Below are 23,669 nucleotides of genomic sequence, written 5' to 3'. Positions count from 1 at the left end.
TGTCCCTGAGCTCTTCAGCTCAAGGCTAGTGCTCTATCACTTGAGCCACAGCACCACTTCTGGTTTTCTGGTGGTTAATTGGAGGTAAGGGTCTTCTATTGGAGATAAGAAAAATACTGTCCAGGCCTACTTTGAGCCATGATCCTCAGATTTCCACCTCCTAAGTAGCTAGGATTACAGGCATGAGCCACAGCCCCTGGGCCTACAAAGAGAATATTCTTAGCTATTTCCATCTGATCGTATAAAATGGTATTTATTGAAATAAAATCCAAGAAATGGCAAAAAAGAGGTTTTGGTGTTGTTGTTTGGGTGCTGTTTTTTCTTTATTTTTCTTTTGTCTTGTTTGCTCAGTTATCTGTCTTGGAGTGGGGGCACAGAAATAGTGGGACAAAGGGTGAGCAATACAACAGTATTACTCGCTAGACACTGTTGAAAATGAACTGTATAACTTGTGGGGATGGAAGGAAGAAGAAAAACTAGAAGAAAGTTAGAGAAGGGGTGACATTGGTAAAAATAAATGTACTCTGACTTTTATAACCATAATGCTTCTGTACATAACCTTCACAATAACAATAAATAATGAATATGGATAATATTTTCATGACAATTTTCTTTTTCAGAAGTGCATATGATATATACAAGTGTACATATACTTTGTAACATCACCCATCCTAGAAGAAAAAAAAGTATGTAATTAGCTGTACTTTAAGGACAATACTCATTATAATAACTAAAAACTTAGTCTAGCTTTTACAAACACCTAGGGCTAAGATCTAAGCATATATGCTGATTTAATTTTCTTAAACAAAAAATATTTATTAGAATTCTATTAGAATTTTGTTTTAGTATCTTTTCTGCATCTATGAAAGAAAAAAATCAATATAATTGTATATGACCTTCTAATATTAAGCTGTAAATCATGATATATATGGAAACAAACTATAATCATACTTTCTGTAAGGCCAAAACATTCTGTTTGAGAACTCTATAGATTGAAATAGATTGAACATTACATTGGCTGATAAATTCAATACTCTCATGCTCCTGGTTTTAAAGTCCTACTATGTACCTATTCAATGTACAGATTTCCAAAGAAATCTTTGAAATGATAAGAACTTGGAAGTTAGACTTCAATAGAGTGGTTATGAAGATGTGGAGTGTCAGTTTGGAGAGCTGACCTCCCAAGTTCAGGCAGACATTTCAAGACGTCCTTCCTTCTTCACAATGACATCTTTTTCTAAAATGGAAGGGATATGAGTGCCATTGCACCATTGCCCGAGGTTTTAGCATTAGCTGGGAAGGCCAGTTCCCTGCTATGACGCTTTGTGTACTGGAAAAATGATTGTAAAGAAGTTTGTACAATTTGTTAGGGGAAAGCACTATGAACATGAGTATATATGCATGTATATTCATATATTTCATGGATATATATGTATATATATGTTTACACACATATTTAAAATTAATGCTATGCTAGGCTAATGTATGACCACAAAGATTTGTTTTGTTTTGATGTGCCCAATGATTTGACAAGAATAATACATATGAATGTGCAGTTGATTTCCTGTACATACTAAAGGTACACACTAACACATCATTGATACTTTTAATTACTTAAAAATAATGTGCTTTCAAACAAGCCAGTTTGCTCATTTGAATGTTACTCAAAATGATGACACAAATCATTTAGAGTAAATTCTAAAATGAGAGTAAGTAAAGACAAAAAGAATATTGTTGATGTTCATAATAAAATCTCACTGTGCCTTATTTAGCAGAGCAGCATAATTTATCTGGCATGCTTGTAGGTCTCTCAGTAGAAGCAGTGGCATGGGTACTTTATGGCATTTTTTTTTATCTTGTCTTCTCAATTATTTTACTCCTAAGGAAGGCAAGTGACAGAATACAGTCCTTTAGAGCCTTTCTTTATAAATGCTGTTAATATATGACATTCTTACTGGGGTGAGGTGGAATCTCAATGTTGTTTTGATTTGCATTTCTTTTATGGCCAGTGATATAGAGCATTTTTTCATAAGTCTCTTGGCCATTTTCATTTCCTCATCAGAGAAGTCTCTTTGTAAGTCTTTAGCCCACTTGATGAGGGGGCTATTGGTTCTTTGCGGTTTTGTTTTGGAAGAATGTAATTTTGTTAGTTCTGCATATATTTTAGATATGAGGCCTTTGTCCATTGAATGGCCGATAAAGAACTTCTCCCAGTCTGTGGGCTTTCTGTTTATCTTGCAAGCTATGTCCTTTGCCGTGCAGAAGCTCTGCAGTTTGATGCAGTCCCATTTGTCCACCCTTTCTTTGATTCGTAGCCTTTCTGGGTCTTTGTTAAGGAAGTTCCATCCTGTGCCAAGGAGCCCAAGTTTTTCTCCTACTCCTTCTTTAGTGTTTTCAGGGTGTCTGTTTTGATTTCAAGGTCTTTAATCCATTTGGAATTGATTTTGGTGCAGGGTGATATATAAGGATCTAGTTTTAGTTTGTTGCATGTGTTGAGCCAGTTTTGCCAGCACCATTTGTTAAAGAGACTATCTTTCTTCCATACTATTGTTTTAGCTCCTTTATCAAAGATTAAGTAGGTGTAGTTCTGTGGGTTCATTTCTGGGTCTTCAATTCTGTTCCATTGGTCTTCAGGCCTGTTCCGGTGCCAATACCAAGCTGTTTTTATTACTATAGCTTTATAATACAGCTTGAAGTTGGGTATTGTAATTCCTCCATCACTGTTCTTTTTGCTTAGGATTGTTTTTGCTATTCTAGGTCTTTTATTGTTCCATATGAATTTCTGGATTGCTTCCTCTATTTCATTAAAAAATGGTGTTGGGATATTAATGGGTATTGCATTGAATTTGTAGATAGCCTTTGGCAATATTGCCATTTTAATTATATTAATCCTTCCAATCTAGGAGTATGGGAGGTTTTTCCATTTCCTTAGTTCTGACTTAATTTCGTTTTTCAAGCTTTTAAAGTTCTCATCAAAGAGGTCTTTCACTGCTTTGCTTAAGGTTATTCCTAGGTATTTTATGTTTTGGGGGACCATTGCAAAAGGAGTTGCTTTCCTGATTTCATCCTCGGTCTTCGGGTCGTTAGCATAGAGAAAGGCCGTTGATTTTTGAAGGTTTATTTTATATCCTGCATCTTTGCCAAAGTTTTGGATCTGCTCTAGTGGGAAAACTAACAATAACAATTGTTGGAGGGGATGTGGCCAAAAGGGAACCCTACTACATTATTGGTGGGAATGTAGACTGGTTCAGCAACTCTGGCAAGCAGTATGGAGATTCCTCAGAAGGCTAAATATAGAACTCCCCTATGACCCAGCAGCCCCACTTTTGGGTATCTATCCAAAAGACCACAAACAAAATCACAGTAATGCCACCAGCACAACAATGTTCATCGCAGCACAATTTGTCATAGCGAGAATCTGGAACCAACCCAGATGCCCCTCAGTAGACGAATGGATCAGGAAAATGTGGTACATATACACAATGGAATTTTATGCCTCTATCAGAAAGAATGACATTGTCCTGTTTGTAAGGAAATGGAAGGACTTGGAAAAAATTATACTAATTGAAGTGAGCCAGACCCAAAGAAACATGGACTCTATGGTCTCCCTTATTGGGAATAATTAGTACAGGTTTAGGCAATTCATAGCAGAGCATCACAAGGCCCAATAGCTATACCCTTATGAACACGTAAGATGATACTAAGTGAAATGAACTCCATGTAATGGAGACAATTGTTATATCACAGTTGTAACTACTTTAACGTCCCATGTGTATCTGTAGCTTCTATTATTGATGATGTTCTTGTATCACCTTCCTGTGGTTGTACCTACACTATCTCTGTAATCTTATCTGAGTATATTGGAAACCATGTATACTGGTATTGGAACTGGGAAAGGGAATACCAAAATTGAGAGACACAGGGTAAAAAAAGAAAAACAACTACAAAAACAATACTTGCAAAACTGTTTGGTATAAGTGAACTGAACACCTCAGGGGGGAAAGGGTAAGGAAAGGGTAAGGGGGAGGGGGAGGGGGGTATGAGGGACAAGGTAACAAGCAATACAAGAAATGTATCCAATGCCTAATGTATGAAACTGTAACCTCTCTGTACATCAGTTTGATAATAAAAATTTGAAAAAAAAATAAAGGCTGTTAAAAGTAGTGTGAAGTGAGGATTGATCTGTAACCTCAGTGGCATAAAACTTGTTTCTTGGCATTATCCTTTGATCTGTTGTTTTTCATTCACTTAGTCCTAATGCCAAAGGTCAAGAGGCAATGCAACAAAAGTCAAACTTGGGCCCTCCTGTTTTAGTTGCTTCCTAGGACACATGATTTTTTTTTTTCCCTGATTTTTATTGCATAATGTCAGATTAAGAAAATCATTAATGTTTGTCCCTTTTATATAGAGAATTTTGTTTCTCTTCTGTTGGGATCTGGTCACCGGATCCCAACACTCTTCAAGTGCTCAGTTCATACCAACAAAATTGTAATACACTTACATAATAATGATAAAACAAAAACCTTGGCTATTTTAACAGTATTTTACATAGTTCTTTCAAACAATATTGCATTTGATATTTATTCACATATTCTTAGGTCTGAGTTATATAAGAAATAACTTTACCATATTATTATGTGGGATTTTCCATATTCCTCAGATATTCATAACAGGTATTTAACAAAATTGATGCAATGAATGGAAATTCATCTTACCGTGAAAAACATGTAATTGTCATCACAATTAAAAATTGTTTTTAGTTTATTTCTGAATGGCTATGTGGGTTCAAATGCTTTTAGAAATTAAAGTGGATACCTACTTACTTGCAAAATATGTCTTCACTTTCTTTATTTATAATACAGTGCCCCCCATGGCACCTGGAACATTTGTCAACTTCACATTTCAGTCCTTCATAGCGGGTTGGACAGACACATTCAACACTTCCATCGTCACCAATGGTGCATGATTCAGAATTCACACAATAGTGCTGACATACATCTAGAAATAAGGCATAACCAAACAAATCATATGGGGTACTTTTTAAGTTATAATAAACATTAGTAATCCAGTCAATATTAAGAATGCCAAGGCTAGGGATATAGCCTAGTGGTAAGAATGCCTGCCTCGGATACACGAGGCCCTAGGTTCGATTCCCCAGCACCACATATACAGAAAAAATGGCCAGAAGCGGCGCTGTGGCTCACGTGGCAGAGTGCTAGCCTTGAGTGGGAAGAAGCCAGGGACAGTGCTCAGGCCCTGAGTCCAAGGCCCAGGACTGGCCAAAAAAAAAAAAAAAGAATGCCAAACAACTGTTATTTATGAACATAGCTTACACAAAGTATAGCTTACACAAAGTAGTTTTCTTGTATAGCTGATTTCTATTGATTTTTATTTCTGTCTAATGTATACTTTATTTCATGTTCTAATGGATAAGGCAATTTTAACATGTTAACTGAAAAACTCAGTTCTGAATTGTAAAACTGAACCAAAAATATTATTTGGCACTACTTCTAATAAATAATATCAATGTGTCTGGAGTGAGAAGAAAACTGTCTTGATTTCTTTAGATACCAATTAGCATTGCTACTCCTCAGAATTCTTTTCATCCAAGAGAATAGTGCATAAAGGACTAAAGCTTTTGTACCAATGCTCATGCTTGGGTTAGGGGCCTTTCTGGACGTGTGCCAGAATAAGCTCATGTATGTTCCAAATATTGGGACAGGGTGTTCTTGGAACTCCTAGAGGAAAGGTGCTGGAAAAAAGGATGCTAGGTTATTCCTCTCACTTGCAGTGAGAACAAACCACCAGACAGAAAAATAATCAGTATTAGTCATTTAAATCTGTTACTTTAAAATGCTTTTTACTGATTAATCCTGGCAACAGGAAAATTTCCATGGAATATTTCTATACCTCTTGAACTATTATATTATAACGTCTTATAATATCAACAAGATATACTATCCTATTATATCAAAGGATCTTGAAAAATTATATCAGCCATTCTAAATTTAGACTTTGTTATACTCCTTTTGTCTTTCAAAAATCAGATGGATATAAGGGTATTTTATCTATGAATATAACATAACTTCATACTTTTAAAGTATTGAAATTCATAATGCAAATAACCTTAACAATATCCGATTAAGTACATCTCTGATTTTGTACTTACATGCAGCAATTTCCTTTATGTCTTTAGCTCTGAAGCAAGGTTAAATGAGTCTAGGTGAGATAAAAATCCCAACTTAGAATCTTTAACCTGCTCTATGACTATTACAGTGAATAAGGAAAATTAAAACATTACTTATAATTCTCATGTTCATGTGTTTATTTAGCCCTTTATTAAATAAGACAGAAATTAAACTTATTGACAGTCTTACTTCATATTTATTGAAATTTATTTCAGGCATTCTTATACTTGCTATTGCATTATGCCAAGGAGCCTCATTTAGATTCAATGTTTAAGCCTATTAATATGCGTTTGGACTACATGTAAGAAAAGTAACAATTTCAAAAGGTTAAAATCTTGAAGACCTGAAAATTAAGTCAGTGTTATGAATTTGTAATTTTACTGTGTTTGGCATTCATAGTGCCTACAGGAAAAATTCTGTGGATATTCAAGAAAAGTGTGTTAATAAGAGCCCATGTAATCATTCATTGAAAATTCATCCATTCCATGTATCACTGAAAACAATTTTCATTAAGCAACCTGCATTAGTCAGTATCTGAAGGCAACCTTCATCAAACTTTTCAATGACAGAGAGCTCTTTCAGTATTGTGTGTAACTATCAAACTTTATGTGGTGGTCTCAGTTGAGCTGTAGGATGCATTATAGATCCTTCCATGTGTCATTCTTCAAAGATTTCTGTAGTAAGTTGTTCACTGAAACCACACAGGGCTTTATATGCCAACATTACCTGATGTCCATTCTTGGATTAGAACTTTTAGGTATGGAAGGGGCTCTGCATGGTGCTCATGGTACTCATTCATTAACTAGAATATGGGTAATAGGAAATACAAGAATCCATTCATTAACCAGAGAGAACTTATTGACTAATGAAGGTATACTTTTTATTCATCTAAACATTTGAAGCACTTTCTTTCCACAATCAAATTTCATGAGAAACTATGAAAAACACACAAAAAATTCAGCTACCATTTTGAAGGTTGATGACTGCTTATCACATTATTTCTGTGAGTGCCTTTTACTTCAGCTACAGTGCAAAAAGGATAAAGTTTAAATCTTAGCTATGATGTCTTAATTATTAGTAATTTTGATACACAGTTTAAATATAAGTTAAAAATAAGCATAGAGGATGTGACAGTGCAAAGATTGAGAGTGAGAAAATATGTAAATTAGTAGTTCACCAAAATACTACAGCAATGTTACCAAATTGACAAACAATAGAACAAACTCTCATCTACTATTAGTGGAATTGAATCATGGTTCAAAGAATCCAGAAAAGAATTGACAACAGGTACTCTACTTGAACGTACCTGCATCTTATGTTCCAACACATTCATTCTTAGTATATATCCAGGGGTAAAATGTGTACAGTCAACTCTAACTCAGATGCACTATACTCAGAGATATGACTTTAGAAGTAGACCCACACTGAACATCACACAGAGGTCCATCAAAAGAATGGACAATTGGCATTCACTTATACAATGAAATGTGCATAAAATGAAAACACTCTGGTTACAGGCATAACTGAATGAGTCTCCCAGAAATAATGTTGACAGAAAATTATGGGTGCAAACTATGCATATACGACTTAAAATGTGGTATGGGAAGTCTAGCAGTAGTTATATGGAAGGGAAAGAAAAGTGTAATAAAACACATAGGAGATCACAAGGGCTCAGTAGCTATTTGTATATGATTATATAAAATGATGATGATACCAAAATGAACTCTAAGAAACAGAAATGAGGATTTTTCATTGTACTGTTTGATGCTCATTCTTTCTTTCTCTTTCTTCCTTCCTTCCTTTCTTTTTCTTTCTTTCTTTCTTTGTCTTTCATTCTTTCTTTCTTTCTCTCTCTTTCTTCTTTTTCCTATCTTTTTTCCCCTTTTGTTGCTGTATTTTTCTCTCTGTGTGTGTCTGTGTATGTGTGTGTGTGTGTCTGTGTGTGTGTGTGTGTGTGTGTGGTGTTTGTGTTCTATATTCATTTATCTGATTTGTTGAGGGGAAGAGGCAGCACAGAAACTGTGGGAAAAAGGGTGAATTAATTCAGCAGTGATGCTAGATACTACGTTGGAAATTATATAACTTGTCCTTCATTCTTCTCCATTTCCTTCCCTTCCTCTTTCCCATCCTTCCAACTTTCTTTCTTTTCTTAATTTTCAGTTACTAAAAGAGATTTTAGCCTCCTGGGTAGCTAGGATCATAGGTATGAGCCACTGGCTCTAAGCTACATATACACTTAATGTAAACTATATTGATATTCATATTAATTCATTCATCATTACATACATTGAACTTATTTTCATACAGATTATAGTCTTTTACTTAATATTGAAATACAGATGAATGAAATACTATTGAATATGAAACAAGAGACAAATCTAAACAAAATATTAAAGATGTCACAAAAAAAGAGCAAGAGAGTAAAGATGCTAGTTGAATTATCACCAAAGTATGTAACAAAGGGATTTTCTTTTAGTTATACACAGACAGACAGAAAGACACACACACACACACACACACACACACACACACACACCATACCTCCTTCCTCGACACACAATAATAACAGTTTAAAATGCTAAGCTTGGTTTAGTAAATACTATCACTAAAAGAAAATATTTTTAATTGTATGAGACTGAAAGACGACAGATTAAAAGTTCAATACAGGGGCTGGGGATATGGCCTAGTGGCAAGAGTGTTTGCCTCGTATACATGAGGCCCTGGTTTCAATTCCTCAGCACCACATATATACAGAAAACAGCCAGAAGTGGCGCTGTGGCTCAAGTGGCAGAGTGCTAGCCTTGAGCAAAAAGAAGCCAGGGACAGTGCTCAGGCCCTGAGTCCAAGCCCCAGGACTGGCCAAAAAAAAAAAAAAGTTCAATACAGGCAGGCAATGGTGGATCACACCAGTACTCCTAGCTACTTAGGATGCTGAGATCTAAACATCTCAGTTATAAGCCTGCCCATTCAGAAAAATCTGCAGGAGATTTATCTCCAATTAACCACTCAAAAACCGAAGTGGAGCTGTAGCTAAAGTGATAGAACATTATTCTTTAGCAAAAGTGCAAAAGGGACATATGACAGGCTCTGAGTTCAAGCCCCATTACCATCAAAAAATAATTAAGAGAAAAACTAAGGTGGATACAGAAAGTAGTGGATCAGGGGAGCAAGGCAATAGGAAAGGATTAAAGATTAAGTGAGTAATGCTGAAAATTGAATATTCTAGGCTAGATCGGGAAGTGTTAAGTAGGAGAAGTTTGAGTTTATGGAAAAGAAACTTTCTCATTAGCACAACTGATTACCTTTCAAATAACTCAAGTCTATATGTAAATTAAGTAGAAGTGTTAGGGCCACATCTGGCTATTTGCTGAAGACTGGCATGTAAATCACTTTACACACACACACACACACACACACACACACACACACCCTTCAAAGACAGCAAAAATCCAACTTCCAGAGATGCATATATTATAAAACTATTACAAGAAAAAAATCAAAATTAATTTCGATGTTTGTGGCAAAGCATACATATATTGTTACCATCAAAGTGAGGTTTTATTGTATACAGAAATTCTGTCACAAATTCTGATCATTTTTCTGACCTGAAAAGCATTATAATTGACATGTTCTGAATGTGAGAAGTGATGAAGAATTGTATTTACTTGTGACTACCATGAAATTATATAACAGCAGTTTATATTCACAAGGGAAAAATTGTTATAACTTCTATAGGGCAATTACACTAAGAGTAACCTGGTAGCACCAAACACAATCATGCAATGTAGTGGAGAGGACAATGATGAATATATAATTACAGAGTATTGATATGGTAATTAGGTAGATTGTAACTGGAGAATAAGTGAGTGGCTATTTTCTGCAAAAAAATGAAGTAGTTTTCAATGTAGAATGTTACTACACTCCATTCTTCTATTCATTATTTCTAAATCTTTCTTTTACAGGTAATCAGAAATACAAAGAAACACTTATTTAATTTTTTTGAGTGTAATTTACTAGTTCAAATGTGTGCATGTATTTGTATATACACAGGTTCATGAATATTTATGGAGAAGCACATTTTGGAAAATTCTCTGCATTTAAGTTCACGTCCAAATATTCCTTTCTATTGAAAAGTAATTGCTAAGACATTTAGCTATCAGCTCATACTTGCTACTGAGTTATTCATATTGTAATTGCAAAGTATGCAATTTAAAGACAAAAAAGCATACTAAAATAATACCCAATAAATAAGAACTAAAAACACTCAGAAAGAATAATGGAGTACCTGGAGTGCCTTTGTCTGGTACTACAGCCCAGTTACAAATGAGGGATAATAAATTATATAATTACATGACTTTGTACTGCTTTTCTGCTTCAATAAGTCTTGAAGGTCTGTGAATTGGATTTAAGTTCATGCTTTAAGCACTTGAAAATTCAGGGTTGTACTCTGTATTTAGACTTGCACACAGACATTCACACACACACACACACACACACACACACACACACACACTCTGAGGAAACTGCAGTAAAAATTAGACAAAGGATGAATGAACCAATGACAGACATACTCACAACACTATGTTGGAAATGAACTTCACAATTTGGGGGCAAAGGGAATGGGGGAGTAAGGAGAGAGAAAGAGGGAGAAAATCAGGGAAAGGGTAACACTATTCAACAAGACTTGTACTCATTTTATTACTTAAGTAACTGTAACCCCTATATACATCACCTTTACAATAAAATAAAAAATATAAACAAACAAACTAGAATTGGACCACTTTCACAATGAGCATTTTCGTGCCCATTTTGAAAACTAGTCAGCAATTTCTGTACATTTAACCTTGAACTTTACTCAACTTTGTCCAGGGGCAATAGGTCCTGTGAATTTTGCTGATAATCTTCTTGCAGAGGCTTAAGCCTATTTATGCATATGCATAAAATGTAGACTAATGTCCAGGAGAGCTGCCAATGGTACTTTACAAACTTTTTTTGAACACTTAAATCAGGATGATGTAATCAGATAAAGAAAATCACTGGCAAAACTAGGGTGGACTTGGAAACTATGTCCAGTTGTTGTTTGTCAAGCTACTAATGTGACTTTACCTGATTCATTTCTCCAGAATACCCTTCTGTTTTCTTTTAATTAAAGAGCTAGGTTTTCATAACTAAGACTATGACAAGAATTAATTCCTACAGGTTCCAACAGTGTATCCTCTATCTTACCAAGGCCAACTAGAACTTTTACTAAAAATAATGGGCATTTCAGTAATAAAAAGATAGAAAAAGAAGGTTTTAAGAATGATAAACCCTTTTTAGCTTTATTCTACATGTCGAGCATGTACTTATTTTAGATAGTATTATTTTCTTTTATAAGTGTATAAGCCAAGGCACAGAGGCCAAGATGATACATACAAAGGAGACAAATAAAAATTCAAATCCAAATAATACTACCTCTCAAGAATAAACTTGATTATCTTATTTGTTACTATACCATTTTACTCAGAAACTTATCGTTGTGCTTAGACAAAAACTATTCTTGGAGGCCTTCCGGGAAGATGGCGGAGGAGCAGCAGAGCCCTAGCTAAGCTCCCTCCAACATCACAGTTTTCCCATCCCAGAGAAACTTTTACTCCTAGAAAGGAAGCCCAAGTAAGTTATAACAGTATAAAGATTCTGGCCAGGATGGAAAAATCTACTTTGCTGGCCTGAAAACACAGATTTGAGCTCCGGGCAGTGACCTGCCTCCACGCCTGTGCCAGTGCCTACACAGCGCCCCACACTCCATGCAGCAAAAGCACACAGCAGCAAGCAGGGAGAAATCCTCCAGAAGACGGCAGACAGACGCAGATTGCAGGCTGAGCAAGGATGGGCCAAAACTGCAGAGAAAGCGTGAGTACCCCAAGAAAGACATTCTCACTTGTGCCCACAGAGTAGCTTCTTGAAGGTAGTCCTTCCCCCAACTCCAGAGCAAAGTGTCATCTTTGACACTGGCATAGGGTCAGACAAGACTGGAACTAAAGTGGGCCTGGGGAAAGCAAGGACAAAGGAGCCATCTTTAAAAAGGGCAAGAGGGACCAATCAGTGAGAGCCAGCTCCACTCAGGAGAATGACCCCTGCCCAGGCGGGAGGCTTGTCCTGGGCCCAGGTTCACACACTAAGGTGAAACTCATACAGAGGTGCCCCGCACTGCCTGCTGGAATTTCTAAATTAAAACTAAAACTGGTGAGCAGTTACCAGCAGCACGGAACTACCAGGCATGTGAAAAGACAGCTCCCGACACAGATAAACGGTCCTGTCACAGAGGAAGCCCAACTGCCAGCCCAAAACACAGCTGAATTCCACATCCAGCTCCGCCCAGGAAGCTGCCCCGCCCAGTACGGAGGAACCTCCCCCAGGCAAGTGTCTCTCAGCTAAGTAAACCAGGCCAGAGGCGCCCCGCCCTGCTGAGTTCACAGCATATTCAAAGCCAGGCGTTACAGGCAGTGGCCCCACAGCAGATGGGAGGAGCCACGGTTCCCAAAACTGTTCATGTGCCCCATCTACAGTGGATGCCAAAGGCCTACCTGCAAGCTGTGTGAACCTCAGAGCCCCGGGATTTCACAAACAGGGGAGAAGGGTCAGAACAGATCAACCCCGTGCAAACTGAAAGCAAGTCAAACAAGCCAAGCAGCACAGCCCTGAACACAGGGCTCAGGAGTGGTTGTTATATCAAAATTGTATTCTTCAGGAACACCAAATCTAATTTTATAGACAGGTATACAAGGTATCTGTACATAATTGTGAACTTCTAAGATTTACACAACAGTGCTTGGTAAGGTCTGCTTTGGGTCTTAAACGGTGCTCACAAGTGCTTGTAGAATGGCATTCCCAATCCAAATGGGCAGAAGAAACACAAAAAAGATGGCAAACAATGGAGTCTCATCTCCCACTCAAAACAAGCAGGAACCAGAGCAGTCAATCACAGACATAGAAGAGAACCCTCAAAATGCTCTACAAAGTCTACTGATAAAAATGATAAATGAAAAGTTTGAATCTTTTCAGTCAACAATTCTACAGTGTGAGGAGGCAAAGCAAAAATTAATGGAGAATTTCATGGCCTCCACAAATGGAAAGGTAATTGAACTTCAAGAGTCAAACAAAAAGATAGTTACCCAGCTAAAAGATTTGAGAGACAGCACTCAAAAACAAATTAATGAAGTTAATGAAATAAAGAAGTCCATGCAGGACCTAAGAGATAATTATAGCAAGGACATGGAAATCATCAGGAAAGTCCAGTCACTGAAGGAAAAGAGATTTGAAATCAAGTAGCTAGCCTACAGTCCCTACTAACTGAAGCAAAGGATCAAATCTCAGGAGCTGAGGATTCCCTAGAATCTATGGAGAAAGATAAAAAAATCAATACAAAACCAATCCAATTGACAAAACAGATCATTCCAGGAGCTCCAAGGCATAATCAGGAAGCCCAATTTAAGGCAAATTGGTATTGAGGAAAACCTAGAGAAAAAAGTTAATGGAGTAGACAAACTATTTAACAGAATATTAGCTGAGAACTTCCCAAATATCCAGAAGGATAGGCCTATACAGATACAAGAAGCATTTAGAACCCCAAACTGACCAGATCAGAATAGGACATTCCACCGACACATTGTGATCAAAACAGGATCAGTAGAGTCCAAGGAAAGAATCCTTAAAGCTGTTAGGGAGAATAAAGCAATCATATATATCAGAATTATCCCAGATTTCTCAGCAAAGACCATGAAAGCAAGGAGAGCCTGGAATGAGGTATTCCAAACCGTATTTAAAAATAACTACCAACCAAGAATAGTGTACCCAGCTAAACTCTCATTCATAGCCGAAGGTCAAATAAAAGACTTCCACAGAAAGGAAAAACTGAAACAATATATCTCCACCAAACCAGCTTTACAGAAAATCCTCAAAGATGTACTACACAGGGAAAATAATCAAGATCACAATGCAGACAGAGAAATGAACCCTAAATAGTAAACCAGAATATCAGATCAAGAAATGGGAACACACAGCTTTAAGCAAGATAGTGATAATGAAAGGAACAAACGATCATCTCCCAATCCTAACTCTCAACATTAATGGACTTAATTCTCCAATCAAACTACATAAGCTCATAAGTTGGATCAAAAATCAAGATCCATCTTTCTGCTGCCTCCAAGAGACACATCTATCCAGCAAAAGTAAACATCTTCTAAAACAGAGAGGCTGGAATAAAATCTATCAAGCAAATGGCCCCCATAAGCAGGCTGGCATTGGAATCCTAGTATCAGATAAAATTGACTTCAAATTAAAAATGGTAAGAAGAGACAAAGAAGGTTACTACGTTCTAATAAAGGGATCTTCCTACAGGAGGATATAACCATCCTAAATATCTACACACCAAATACAGGAGCACCCCACTTCATCAAACAAACACTACTGACTCTAAAAACACTAATAGACCCAAACACATTGATAGTTGGGTACTTTAACACTCTACTATCACCTCTGGACCGATCAACACTCCAAAAACTGAATAAAGAAACCACAGAAATAAAAAACTGCATAGACCAACTAGACTTAACTGACATCTACAGAATATTCCAACCAGCAACAAGTGAATACACATTCTTTTCATCAGCTCATGGAACATTCTCCAAAACAGATCACATCTTAGGGAACAAAGAAAATCTGTACAAATTCAGAAGTATCAAAACCATTCCCTGTATTCTCTCAGACCACAAAGTAATAAAATTAGAGCTCAACTCAAACAGCTACCGCCAAACATCCTACAATACAAGGTGACTAAACAACACACTGCTGAGCCATCAGTGGGTCATTGAAGAAATTAGAACAGAAATTCAAATGTTTATGGAATTCAACCAAGATGAGTACACAAAGTACCAGCTCATTTGGGACATAGCAAAGGCAGTACTCAGAGGGAAATTTATATCTATGAGTGCCTACATCAACAAACTGGAGAAACAGCAACTCAACAACTTAAGGAAGCACCTTAATCTCCTCAAAAGAGAACAAGCCAAACCCCAATCTAATAAATGGAAGCAAATAATTAAAACCAAATCAAGCCAAACCCCAATCTAATAGATGGAAGCAAATAATTAAAATCAAATCACTATTAAATGACTAAGAGACAAGATAAATAAATATATAAATAAATGAAGAGCTGGTTCTTTGAAAAAATTAACAAGATAGACCAACCCCTAGCAAACCTGACCAAAAATCAAAGGCAGAACACCCAAATAAACAAGATCAGGCATGAAAGAGGTAACATCACGACAGAAAAAAACAAAATTCAGAACACAATAAGGGACTATTTTGCAAATATTTATACCAAGAAATTTGAGAGCCTGGAAGAAACGGATGATTTCCTAGAAAAAAAATTGATATCCCCAAACTCAACCATGAAGATTTAAACCTTCTGAACAGAACCATATCCAGCATTGAAACAGGAATAGCAATAAGTGATCTCCCATCCAAGAAAAGCCCAGGTCCAGACAAATTCATAGCAGAATTCTACAAGGCCTTCAAAACAGAACTCACACCAATATTTCTCAAACTCTTCAATGAAATTGAAAGACAACGTTCACTACCAGACACATTCTACGAAGCCAGTATAAGCCTCATCCCAAAACCAGGCAGGGACTCATCACGGAAAGAGAACTACAGACCGATTTCCCTGATGAATATAGACGCAAAAATTCTCAACAAAATTCTGGCCAATGGACTTCAACAGGTCATCAAAAAAATCATACACCAAGATCAAACTGGATTCATCCCATGGATGCAAAGTTGGTTCAATATATGTAAGTCAATTAATGTAATCCACACATGAACTGGAGCAAGGTAAAGAACCACATGGTTATATCTCTGGATGCAGAAAAGGCATTCAATAAAATCCAGCACCCATTTATGCTAAAACCCCTGGAAAAATTGGGATTCCAGGGAATATTCCTGAATATAATAAAGGCAGTCTATGACTAACCAACAGCAAGCATAATTCTAAATGGTGAAAAACTAAAGCCATTCCCTTTAATATTAGGACTAAGACAGTGATGTCCGCTCTCTCCCCTTCTCTTCAACATAGTACTAAAATTCCATTAGACAAGAAGAAAATATAAAAGGGATCCAAATAGAAAAAGATGAAATTAAACATTCTCCCTTCGCAGATGATATGATCTTATACCTAAAGAACCCCATTGACTCTACTACCAAGCTACTAGAGCTGATCCAAAACTTTAGCAAAGTAGCAGGATATAAAATAAACCCTCAAAAATTAATGGCATTTCTATGTGCTATTGACCTGAACACCAAGGATGAAATCAGGAAAGCAACTCCTTTTGCAATATTCTCAAAAAACATAAAATACATAGGAATAACCTTAACCAAAGCAGTGAAAGACGTCTATGATTAGAACTTTAAAACCATGAAAAATGAAATTAAGGCAGAACTAAGGAAATAGATAAACCCATGTTCCTGGATTGGGAGGATTAATATAATGAAAATGGCAATATTGCCAAAGCTATCTACAAATTCAATGCAATACCCATTAATATCCCAACACCATTTTTTAATGAAATAGAGGAAGCAATTCAGAAATTTATATGGAACAATAAAAGACCCTGAATACTGGGGCTGGGGATATGGCCTAGTGGCAAGAGAGCTTGCCTCATATACATGAGGCCCTGGGTTCGATTCCCCAGCACCACATATACAGAAAACAGCCAGAAGTGGCGCTGTGGCTCAAGTGGCAGAGTGCTAGCCTTGAGCAAAAAGAAGCCAGGGACAGTGCTCAGGACCTGAGTCCAAGCCCCAGGACTGGCAAAAAAAAAAGACCCTGAATAGCAAATACAATCCTAAGCAGAAAGAACAGTACTGGAGGAATTACAATACCAAACTTCAAGCTGTATTAGAAAGCTATAGTAATAAAAACAGTTTGGTATTGGCTCTGGAACAGGCCTGAAAACCAATGAAACAGAGTTGAAGACCCAGAAATGAACCAACAGAACTATGCCTACTTAATCTTTGATAAAGGAGGTAAAAAAAAAAAATAGGATAGAAGAAAGACAACCTTTTTAACAAATGGTGCTGGCAAAACTGGTTCAACACATGCAACAAAATGAAACTAGATACTTTTTATCATCTTGCACCAAAATAAATTCCAAATGGATCAAAGACCTCAAAATTAAAACAGACACCCTGAAAACACTAAAGGAAGGAGTAGGAGAAACACTTGGGCTCCTTGGCACAGGACGGAACTTCCTTAACAAAGACCCAGAAATGCAACATATCAAAGAAAGGATGGACAAATGGGACTACATCAAACTTCAGAGCTTCTGCAGGGCAAAGGACGTAGCTCGCAAGATAAACAGAAAGCCCACAGATTGGGAAAAGATCTTTACCAGCCATACAACGGATAAAGGCCTCATATCTAAAATATATGCAGAACTAAAAAAATTACATTCTTCCAAAACAAAACTGCAAAGAACCAATAGCCCCCTCAAAAAGTGGGCTGAAGACTTAAAAAGACACTTCTCTGATGAGGAAATGGGAATGACCAAGAGACATATGAAAAAGTGCTCTACATCACTGGCCATAAAAGAAATGCACATCAAAACAACATTGAGATTCCATCTCACCCCAGTAAGAATGTCATATATCAAGAAAACTAACAATGACACATGTTGGAGGGGATGTGGCCAAAATGGAACCCTACTTCATTGTTGGTGGGAATGTAAACTGGTTCAGCCACTCTGGAAATTGGTATGGAGATTCCTCAGAAGGCTAAGCACTAAGAGCTCCCATATGACACAGCAGTCCCACTTTTGGGCATCTACCCAAAAGACCACAAACAAGAACACACTAAAGCCACCAGTACAACAATGTTCAACGCAGCACAATTTGTCATTGCTATAATTTGGAACCAAACCAGATGCCCCTCAGTAGACGAATGGATCAGGAAAATGTGGTATATATACACAATGGAATTTTATGCCTCTATTAGAAAGAATGACATTGCCCCATTTGTAAGGAAATGGAAGGACTTGGAAAAAATTATACTAAATGAAGTGAGGCAGACCCAAAGAAACATGGACTCTATGGTTTCCCTCATAGGGCATAATTAACAGAGGTTTAGGCTAGTCACAGCAGAGGATCACAAGAGCCCAATAGCTGTACTCTTATGAACACAAATATGATGCTAAGTGAAATAAACTCCATGTTATGGAAATGACTGTTTTATCACTGTTGTAATTACTTTCAACATGCGATGTGAAACCGTAGCTTCTATTGTTGATGATCCTCTTGTATCCCCTTTCTGTGGTTGTACCAGCACTATTTCTGTATCCTATCTGAGTACATTAGAAATCGTGTATACAGGTATTAGAACTAGGAAACTGAAAGGGAGTACCAAAATCGAGAGACACAGGGTAAAAAAGACAAATGATTACAAGAGCAATACTTTTAAAACTGTTTAGTGTAAATCTACTGAACAACTCATGGGGGGGAAAGGGAAAAGCAGAGGGGGGAGGGAGGAATGATGGAGGAGGTAAAAAACATTACAAGAAATGTATCCAATGCCTAACATATGAAACTGTAATTTCTCTGTATATCAGTTTGACAATAAAAATTAAAAAAAAAAAACTATCCTCATTGTATTGTAAGGCATTATAGATCTGCCTTTTTTTCCCTTTGTGTGCATTTAAAAATGAAATTTCTATACTTTTGGAGATTTTAGGGGTTGAAACAAGCCACATCCTTTTCTTATACCCTAGAAAGTCTGTTTAGACTACCAGACACTACACTATCAAGACTCAGAAACACATCAATCCCACACCTGAAACAGTGGTTAAATGTTACATGACCTGCTGCCTCCCAATTCAGCCACATGGGTATAGTTTTATTCATCTACTAATAATTGATTCACAGTGCTAAATTAGAACACTTGGAAGAAACACTGAACCATTGACATGGTTGGTCTGTTTTTTATTAGTCACATTGCATTATCTATCTGGATATAGTAAAAGACAAAATAGCAGCCAAGAAATCACACAGGGAGACTCTCCTAAGCATTACTATTCACTTCCAACCCACTTAAGATGAAAATATTGAAAGGACTTCTGATCATGTGTTTGAATTGTTAAAGGTCTTAATAGAGGTATTCATGGCTTTTCCTTCCATTGAAATAAATAGCATCAAGAGAGATGCATATAGCATGGTTTGACTAACAAAATACTTAAAATAACATGTTTCCTTAGAATTTTGAGAATCTTTGAAATATTAAATCAGAATAATATAAAATTAAGAAAGACTGGAATATATTTTTTTCACATTCAAGAAATGTTTTACACAATCTAAACAATTTTTTAATAATTAAGATTATTACATAGTTCTAAATATACTTTCTAGATTCATAGTGGAGTTTAATAAAGTAGGCAAACATTCAATCCAGGTATGCTAATTAACTTTATGCTAGGGGAAAATTGTGTGCAAAACTCTGATTAGAGCTGACACATTTTCATCAAGAAAACTTTCCAAGAAAATTAGCATATTATAATTGATCCCTAGAAATAGGAAAATATTTCTGAAATATTTGAAATATTTCTGAAATATTTCTTCAGAAAAAACTGGGAAAATGTGAAAAATAACATCTACCCTGAAAATATAGTGCCATCTATGAATGTCCGGGTAGAAGAAAAATGTAAAATTGAGAATGGAATATTATGTAAATTATTATTGTGATTGATGCCTATGCTTATTTTGAGTATTGGGCAGACTGGTATTGCAAGATCATTTAAACAATGATGTCTTCAGTCATTGTCAAAGCTGTTTAAAATTAACTCCTACAATTATCATGGTAATGTTTAATACCAGATAAATCTATATAAAGAATTCTGGTTTTGTTTATAAATAATAAGTTGGTTGAGTATTTACTTAATTTTAAGCTGTCCAGCTATCAGTTGTTTTAGGATGTATTTTTAAAGTGATAGTCATGAAAATGTGATGGTTTATCAGAAGACTAACTAAAAACATAAAAATGCTAATAGTCATAACATTTCATTTTCATAAAATATGAAATTATAGGAAGAACTTCTGTCACCATCCTAAGACATTTGTTAAAAGCTCAAATTTCTCTATTAAATTACTGACTATTCATTCAGTAAAGATCAATAACTTCATTGAATACAAACAAATATATAGACATTTACTATGTCAATAGTATTATACTAACTTTGTCTAAGTCCGAGAGTACCTAAACTCTGGTACATCCACGAAGACTAACATAGTTGACAAAAAACAAGATCAATAAAACAATTAATGGGGTGCTGATAGCTCAGCCTATATGCCAAAATACTTAGGAGGCTGAGATCTAAAGACTGTAGTTCATTGCCAGCCCAGGCAGGAGTCCATGAGTCTTAACTCCAATTAACCACCAGAAAACCGAAAGTGGTGCTATGCGTCAAAGTGGTTGAGCACTAAAATTGACCAGATCTCAGTGACAGTGCTCCGGCCTTGAGTTGAAACCCCACAAATGATTGTGTGTGTGTGTGTGTGTGTGTGTGTGTGTGTGTGTGTGTGTGTTATATGTAAATGATACACTGATGTTTTAGAAGATACTTTGTGAAAAATAACCCTATCAGAAATCTTAAATAATAGTTATAACTACTTATGTTTGTTATGTAGTTCTTGTTATTGAACCCAAGGTCTTGCACTTACTGAGTAAGCACTTTGCCACAGTGCACAACTATTTCTTGTTAGTTTATAGACTATGAGTCTGATACCAATTATAACGACATTATACCATTGGCTTATTTTCAGGTACTCCTGAGTGTATAAACTAGAATTGCTCTATAATGTCTGTACTTATTAAATCCAGGTGTGTTCTTAATAAGTTGAGCTGTAATTAAAATTATAATTGTTCCCCAAGCAGATTACTAGAGGCCTTGCAAAATATCAATGAAAGGACAAACAGGTGGTCATTTATTCAATTTGACTACTTGGAAATTAGATAGAGATTGAGCTGGTCCTAATGGGACCCTTTGTCTTAATGTTAATAACATTTAATTGCAATGTATATATTGTTGACCTCACAATTAACAACTAGATTTAAATGCAGAATATCATCCTTGTTCATTTTTTATTTCTCCTAGGAATCTTTGCTTCATAAAAATGTAAAAATTACCCACATGTTTTTATTAAATTTCTTAAAACATACTTAATTTCGGTTGGGTGCCACTGACTCACGCCTGTAATCCTAGCTACTCAAGTGGCTGAGATCTAGTTAGGTATTGAAGCTCAAAGCCAGCCAAAGGTGGAAAGTCTAGGAGAATTTTTATCTCCAATTAGCCAATAAAAAGCTGGAAGTACAAATGTGGCCCACGTGGTAGGGCACTAACATTAAGCAGAGAAGAGCCTGGCCACACACAAGAAGAATAAACTTTCAGCCCTAAATTTGATCCCCAGGACCTTGCTCCCACCCTTCAAAAGCAGACTACATATTTTTGTTTGGACATCATTTATCTCTGCATCTCCTCTCTGGGCTGCTGCTGTTAAAATCAATTTGCATTTCAGACCTCTGGGTTTTATATTGCTATAGATTTGTGAAGTGTTTTTACTCAGAACAACTCAGAATGGATATTTTACCTCCCACTAATGGACTTTTAATTAGGCACTGTAATGAACCATCTTGTCATTCCTTCATTTTTAGAGGAAAGATTTTCCATTAGATACAATTCTGACACAATACCAGGTCCACTGAACCTTACTAACTCACATCTAATAGATCCTAAATTTATTACGCTTTTGTCAGCTGCTGGATTTGTCATTTTAAAGGCATGGTCCTGAAAATCTGCACGATGCCAGGAAACAGCATCACTTTGCTACAGGAATGTTTGTTGACATCTTGATCAACAACTCCTGGAGTCCAATTCTGACTATACTATCACTACTTTGGGACCTTGAGCAAGTTATTTAACCTCTGTCTAAGGATTAATTGGTTAATTTTAATAAGTGCTTTTCAGTAAAAGGTGGGAAGTACTCTGACTGTTAATAGTGATAATAAAATTATAATATAGCCCTTTATAAAGCATCATTTTACCGTAGACTGTGATTCTATTATGTTGTCAATTAAAGTATGAGCTAAATGAATGTAGCCTTTACAAAAATATAAATTTCTGTAATAAATGCACATTACTACAATAGCTTTTCACAAAAATAGTTCAATATAAAACAATTAGTAGAGAAAAAAACAACATGTTGGATAATAATATGCCAACTGGGAAAAAGGAGATTAAAGATACACATATCAGCAGCAGGTTAACCACACATACATACCAGATGGTAATTTTTGTATAGAAAATTGACTGTCTTTTCATTAGCTTTTCTTCAATGCACTCCATTTATTTATCTGTGTGACTGCTTATTTGTTTATTGACAGGTGTCATTGGTATTTAAAATTTCAAGAGGCTCCATAATAGAGAAAAATACAATGAACAAAAATGGAAAGTAATATTAGTCAGAGTCAGAAGAAAGATAGCAATGTAGTCATCTGAGAATTCAGAGGAATGAAATGTTAATTCAAATAGAGAGGCCATAAATAATTTCAGAAGGAAATGTCTGCATATAATTCTCAATGCCCGAGAGGATGGCATCATCTATATGAAGATAGTTATGCATGTGGTCTTGCTACAATGAAGGACAGGTTATAAACTTAGGATGGACCAGAACTCTAATGAACCCCCCTTCCCACACAAACCTAATGAAACAAAAGCTACTCACAAATGTAATCCTGGAATTTCATGGTTCAAAGACCCAAAGAATTAATCATTCAAAGCAAGACAAGGTTGAGGTCTGAAAGAACCCCTCTCCAAAATAACCAGAGAAATGCTAGGCTGCTGGAGGGCCTCCAGAAGTACAATATTATCTTAGCAAGCAAGGTGAGCAAAAGTAAAGTACTGAATTCAAATTCTGGAATCAATTTTTATAGTAAATTAGTGATGAGTTGTGTGTTGTGAGGTGATGACATGATAGAACAAGAAGTGGTCCAATATAAGTATGGACACCTGTGTAACTGAAATGTATGTTTAGATAAAGTACTATTTGATAGGCATCTGTTAAGTTATAGAACAAGTGAGCTAAGGTGAGTGGCATTTAGAGATACCAAGAAGAGCCTTGCCACACACAAGAAGAATAAACTTTCAGGAATGGAAAAAAAATTGAAAATTACATTCTTTTACAGCTGCAGCAGATACTGCCCCACTGCAAAATCAGGGAGAAGCATTTTGATTTCCTCAAATACTCCAGTGCATGCAGCTTCAGTCTTAATCTTCTAAGTGCTGAATACAAGCCTGAGAGACTGAAATCAGACTTTGTGAGGTCTTCAAAAGATAACAAATGTTCTGTGGATAAAATGCTAATTATGGTGTTTTAAGTTTATGCATCCTAAAGTTGGATTCC

General features: G+C 36.2%; 1 protein-coding gene across 1 annotated transcript in view; it reads right to left on the bottom strand.

The window, feature by feature from the left end:
• Lrp1b (LDL receptor related protein 1B) overlaps positions 1-23,669 on the bottom strand; it is a 1,711,024-nt gene that overhangs the window by 44,797 nt on the left and 1,642,558 nt on the right. Inside the window, exon 85 of the mRNA XM_048345540.1 lies at positions 4,824-4,998. Coding sequence (XP_048201497.1) covers positions 4,824-4,998 — 175 coding nt within the window. The remainder of the gene's footprint in view (positions 1-4,823; positions 4,999-23,669) is intronic.

The sequence above is a fragment of the Perognathus longimembris genome, chromosome 4, assembly GCF_023159225.1.
Source record: "Perognathus longimembris pacificus isolate PPM17 chromosome 4, ASM2315922v1, whole genome shotgun sequence".
Taxonomy (NCBI): domain Eukaryota; kingdom Metazoa; phylum Chordata; class Mammalia; order Rodentia; family Heteromyidae; genus Perognathus; species Perognathus longimembris.
The sequence above is the reverse complement of the archived record's forward strand: the minus strand, read 5'-3'. Positions and strand labels throughout refer to the sequence as shown.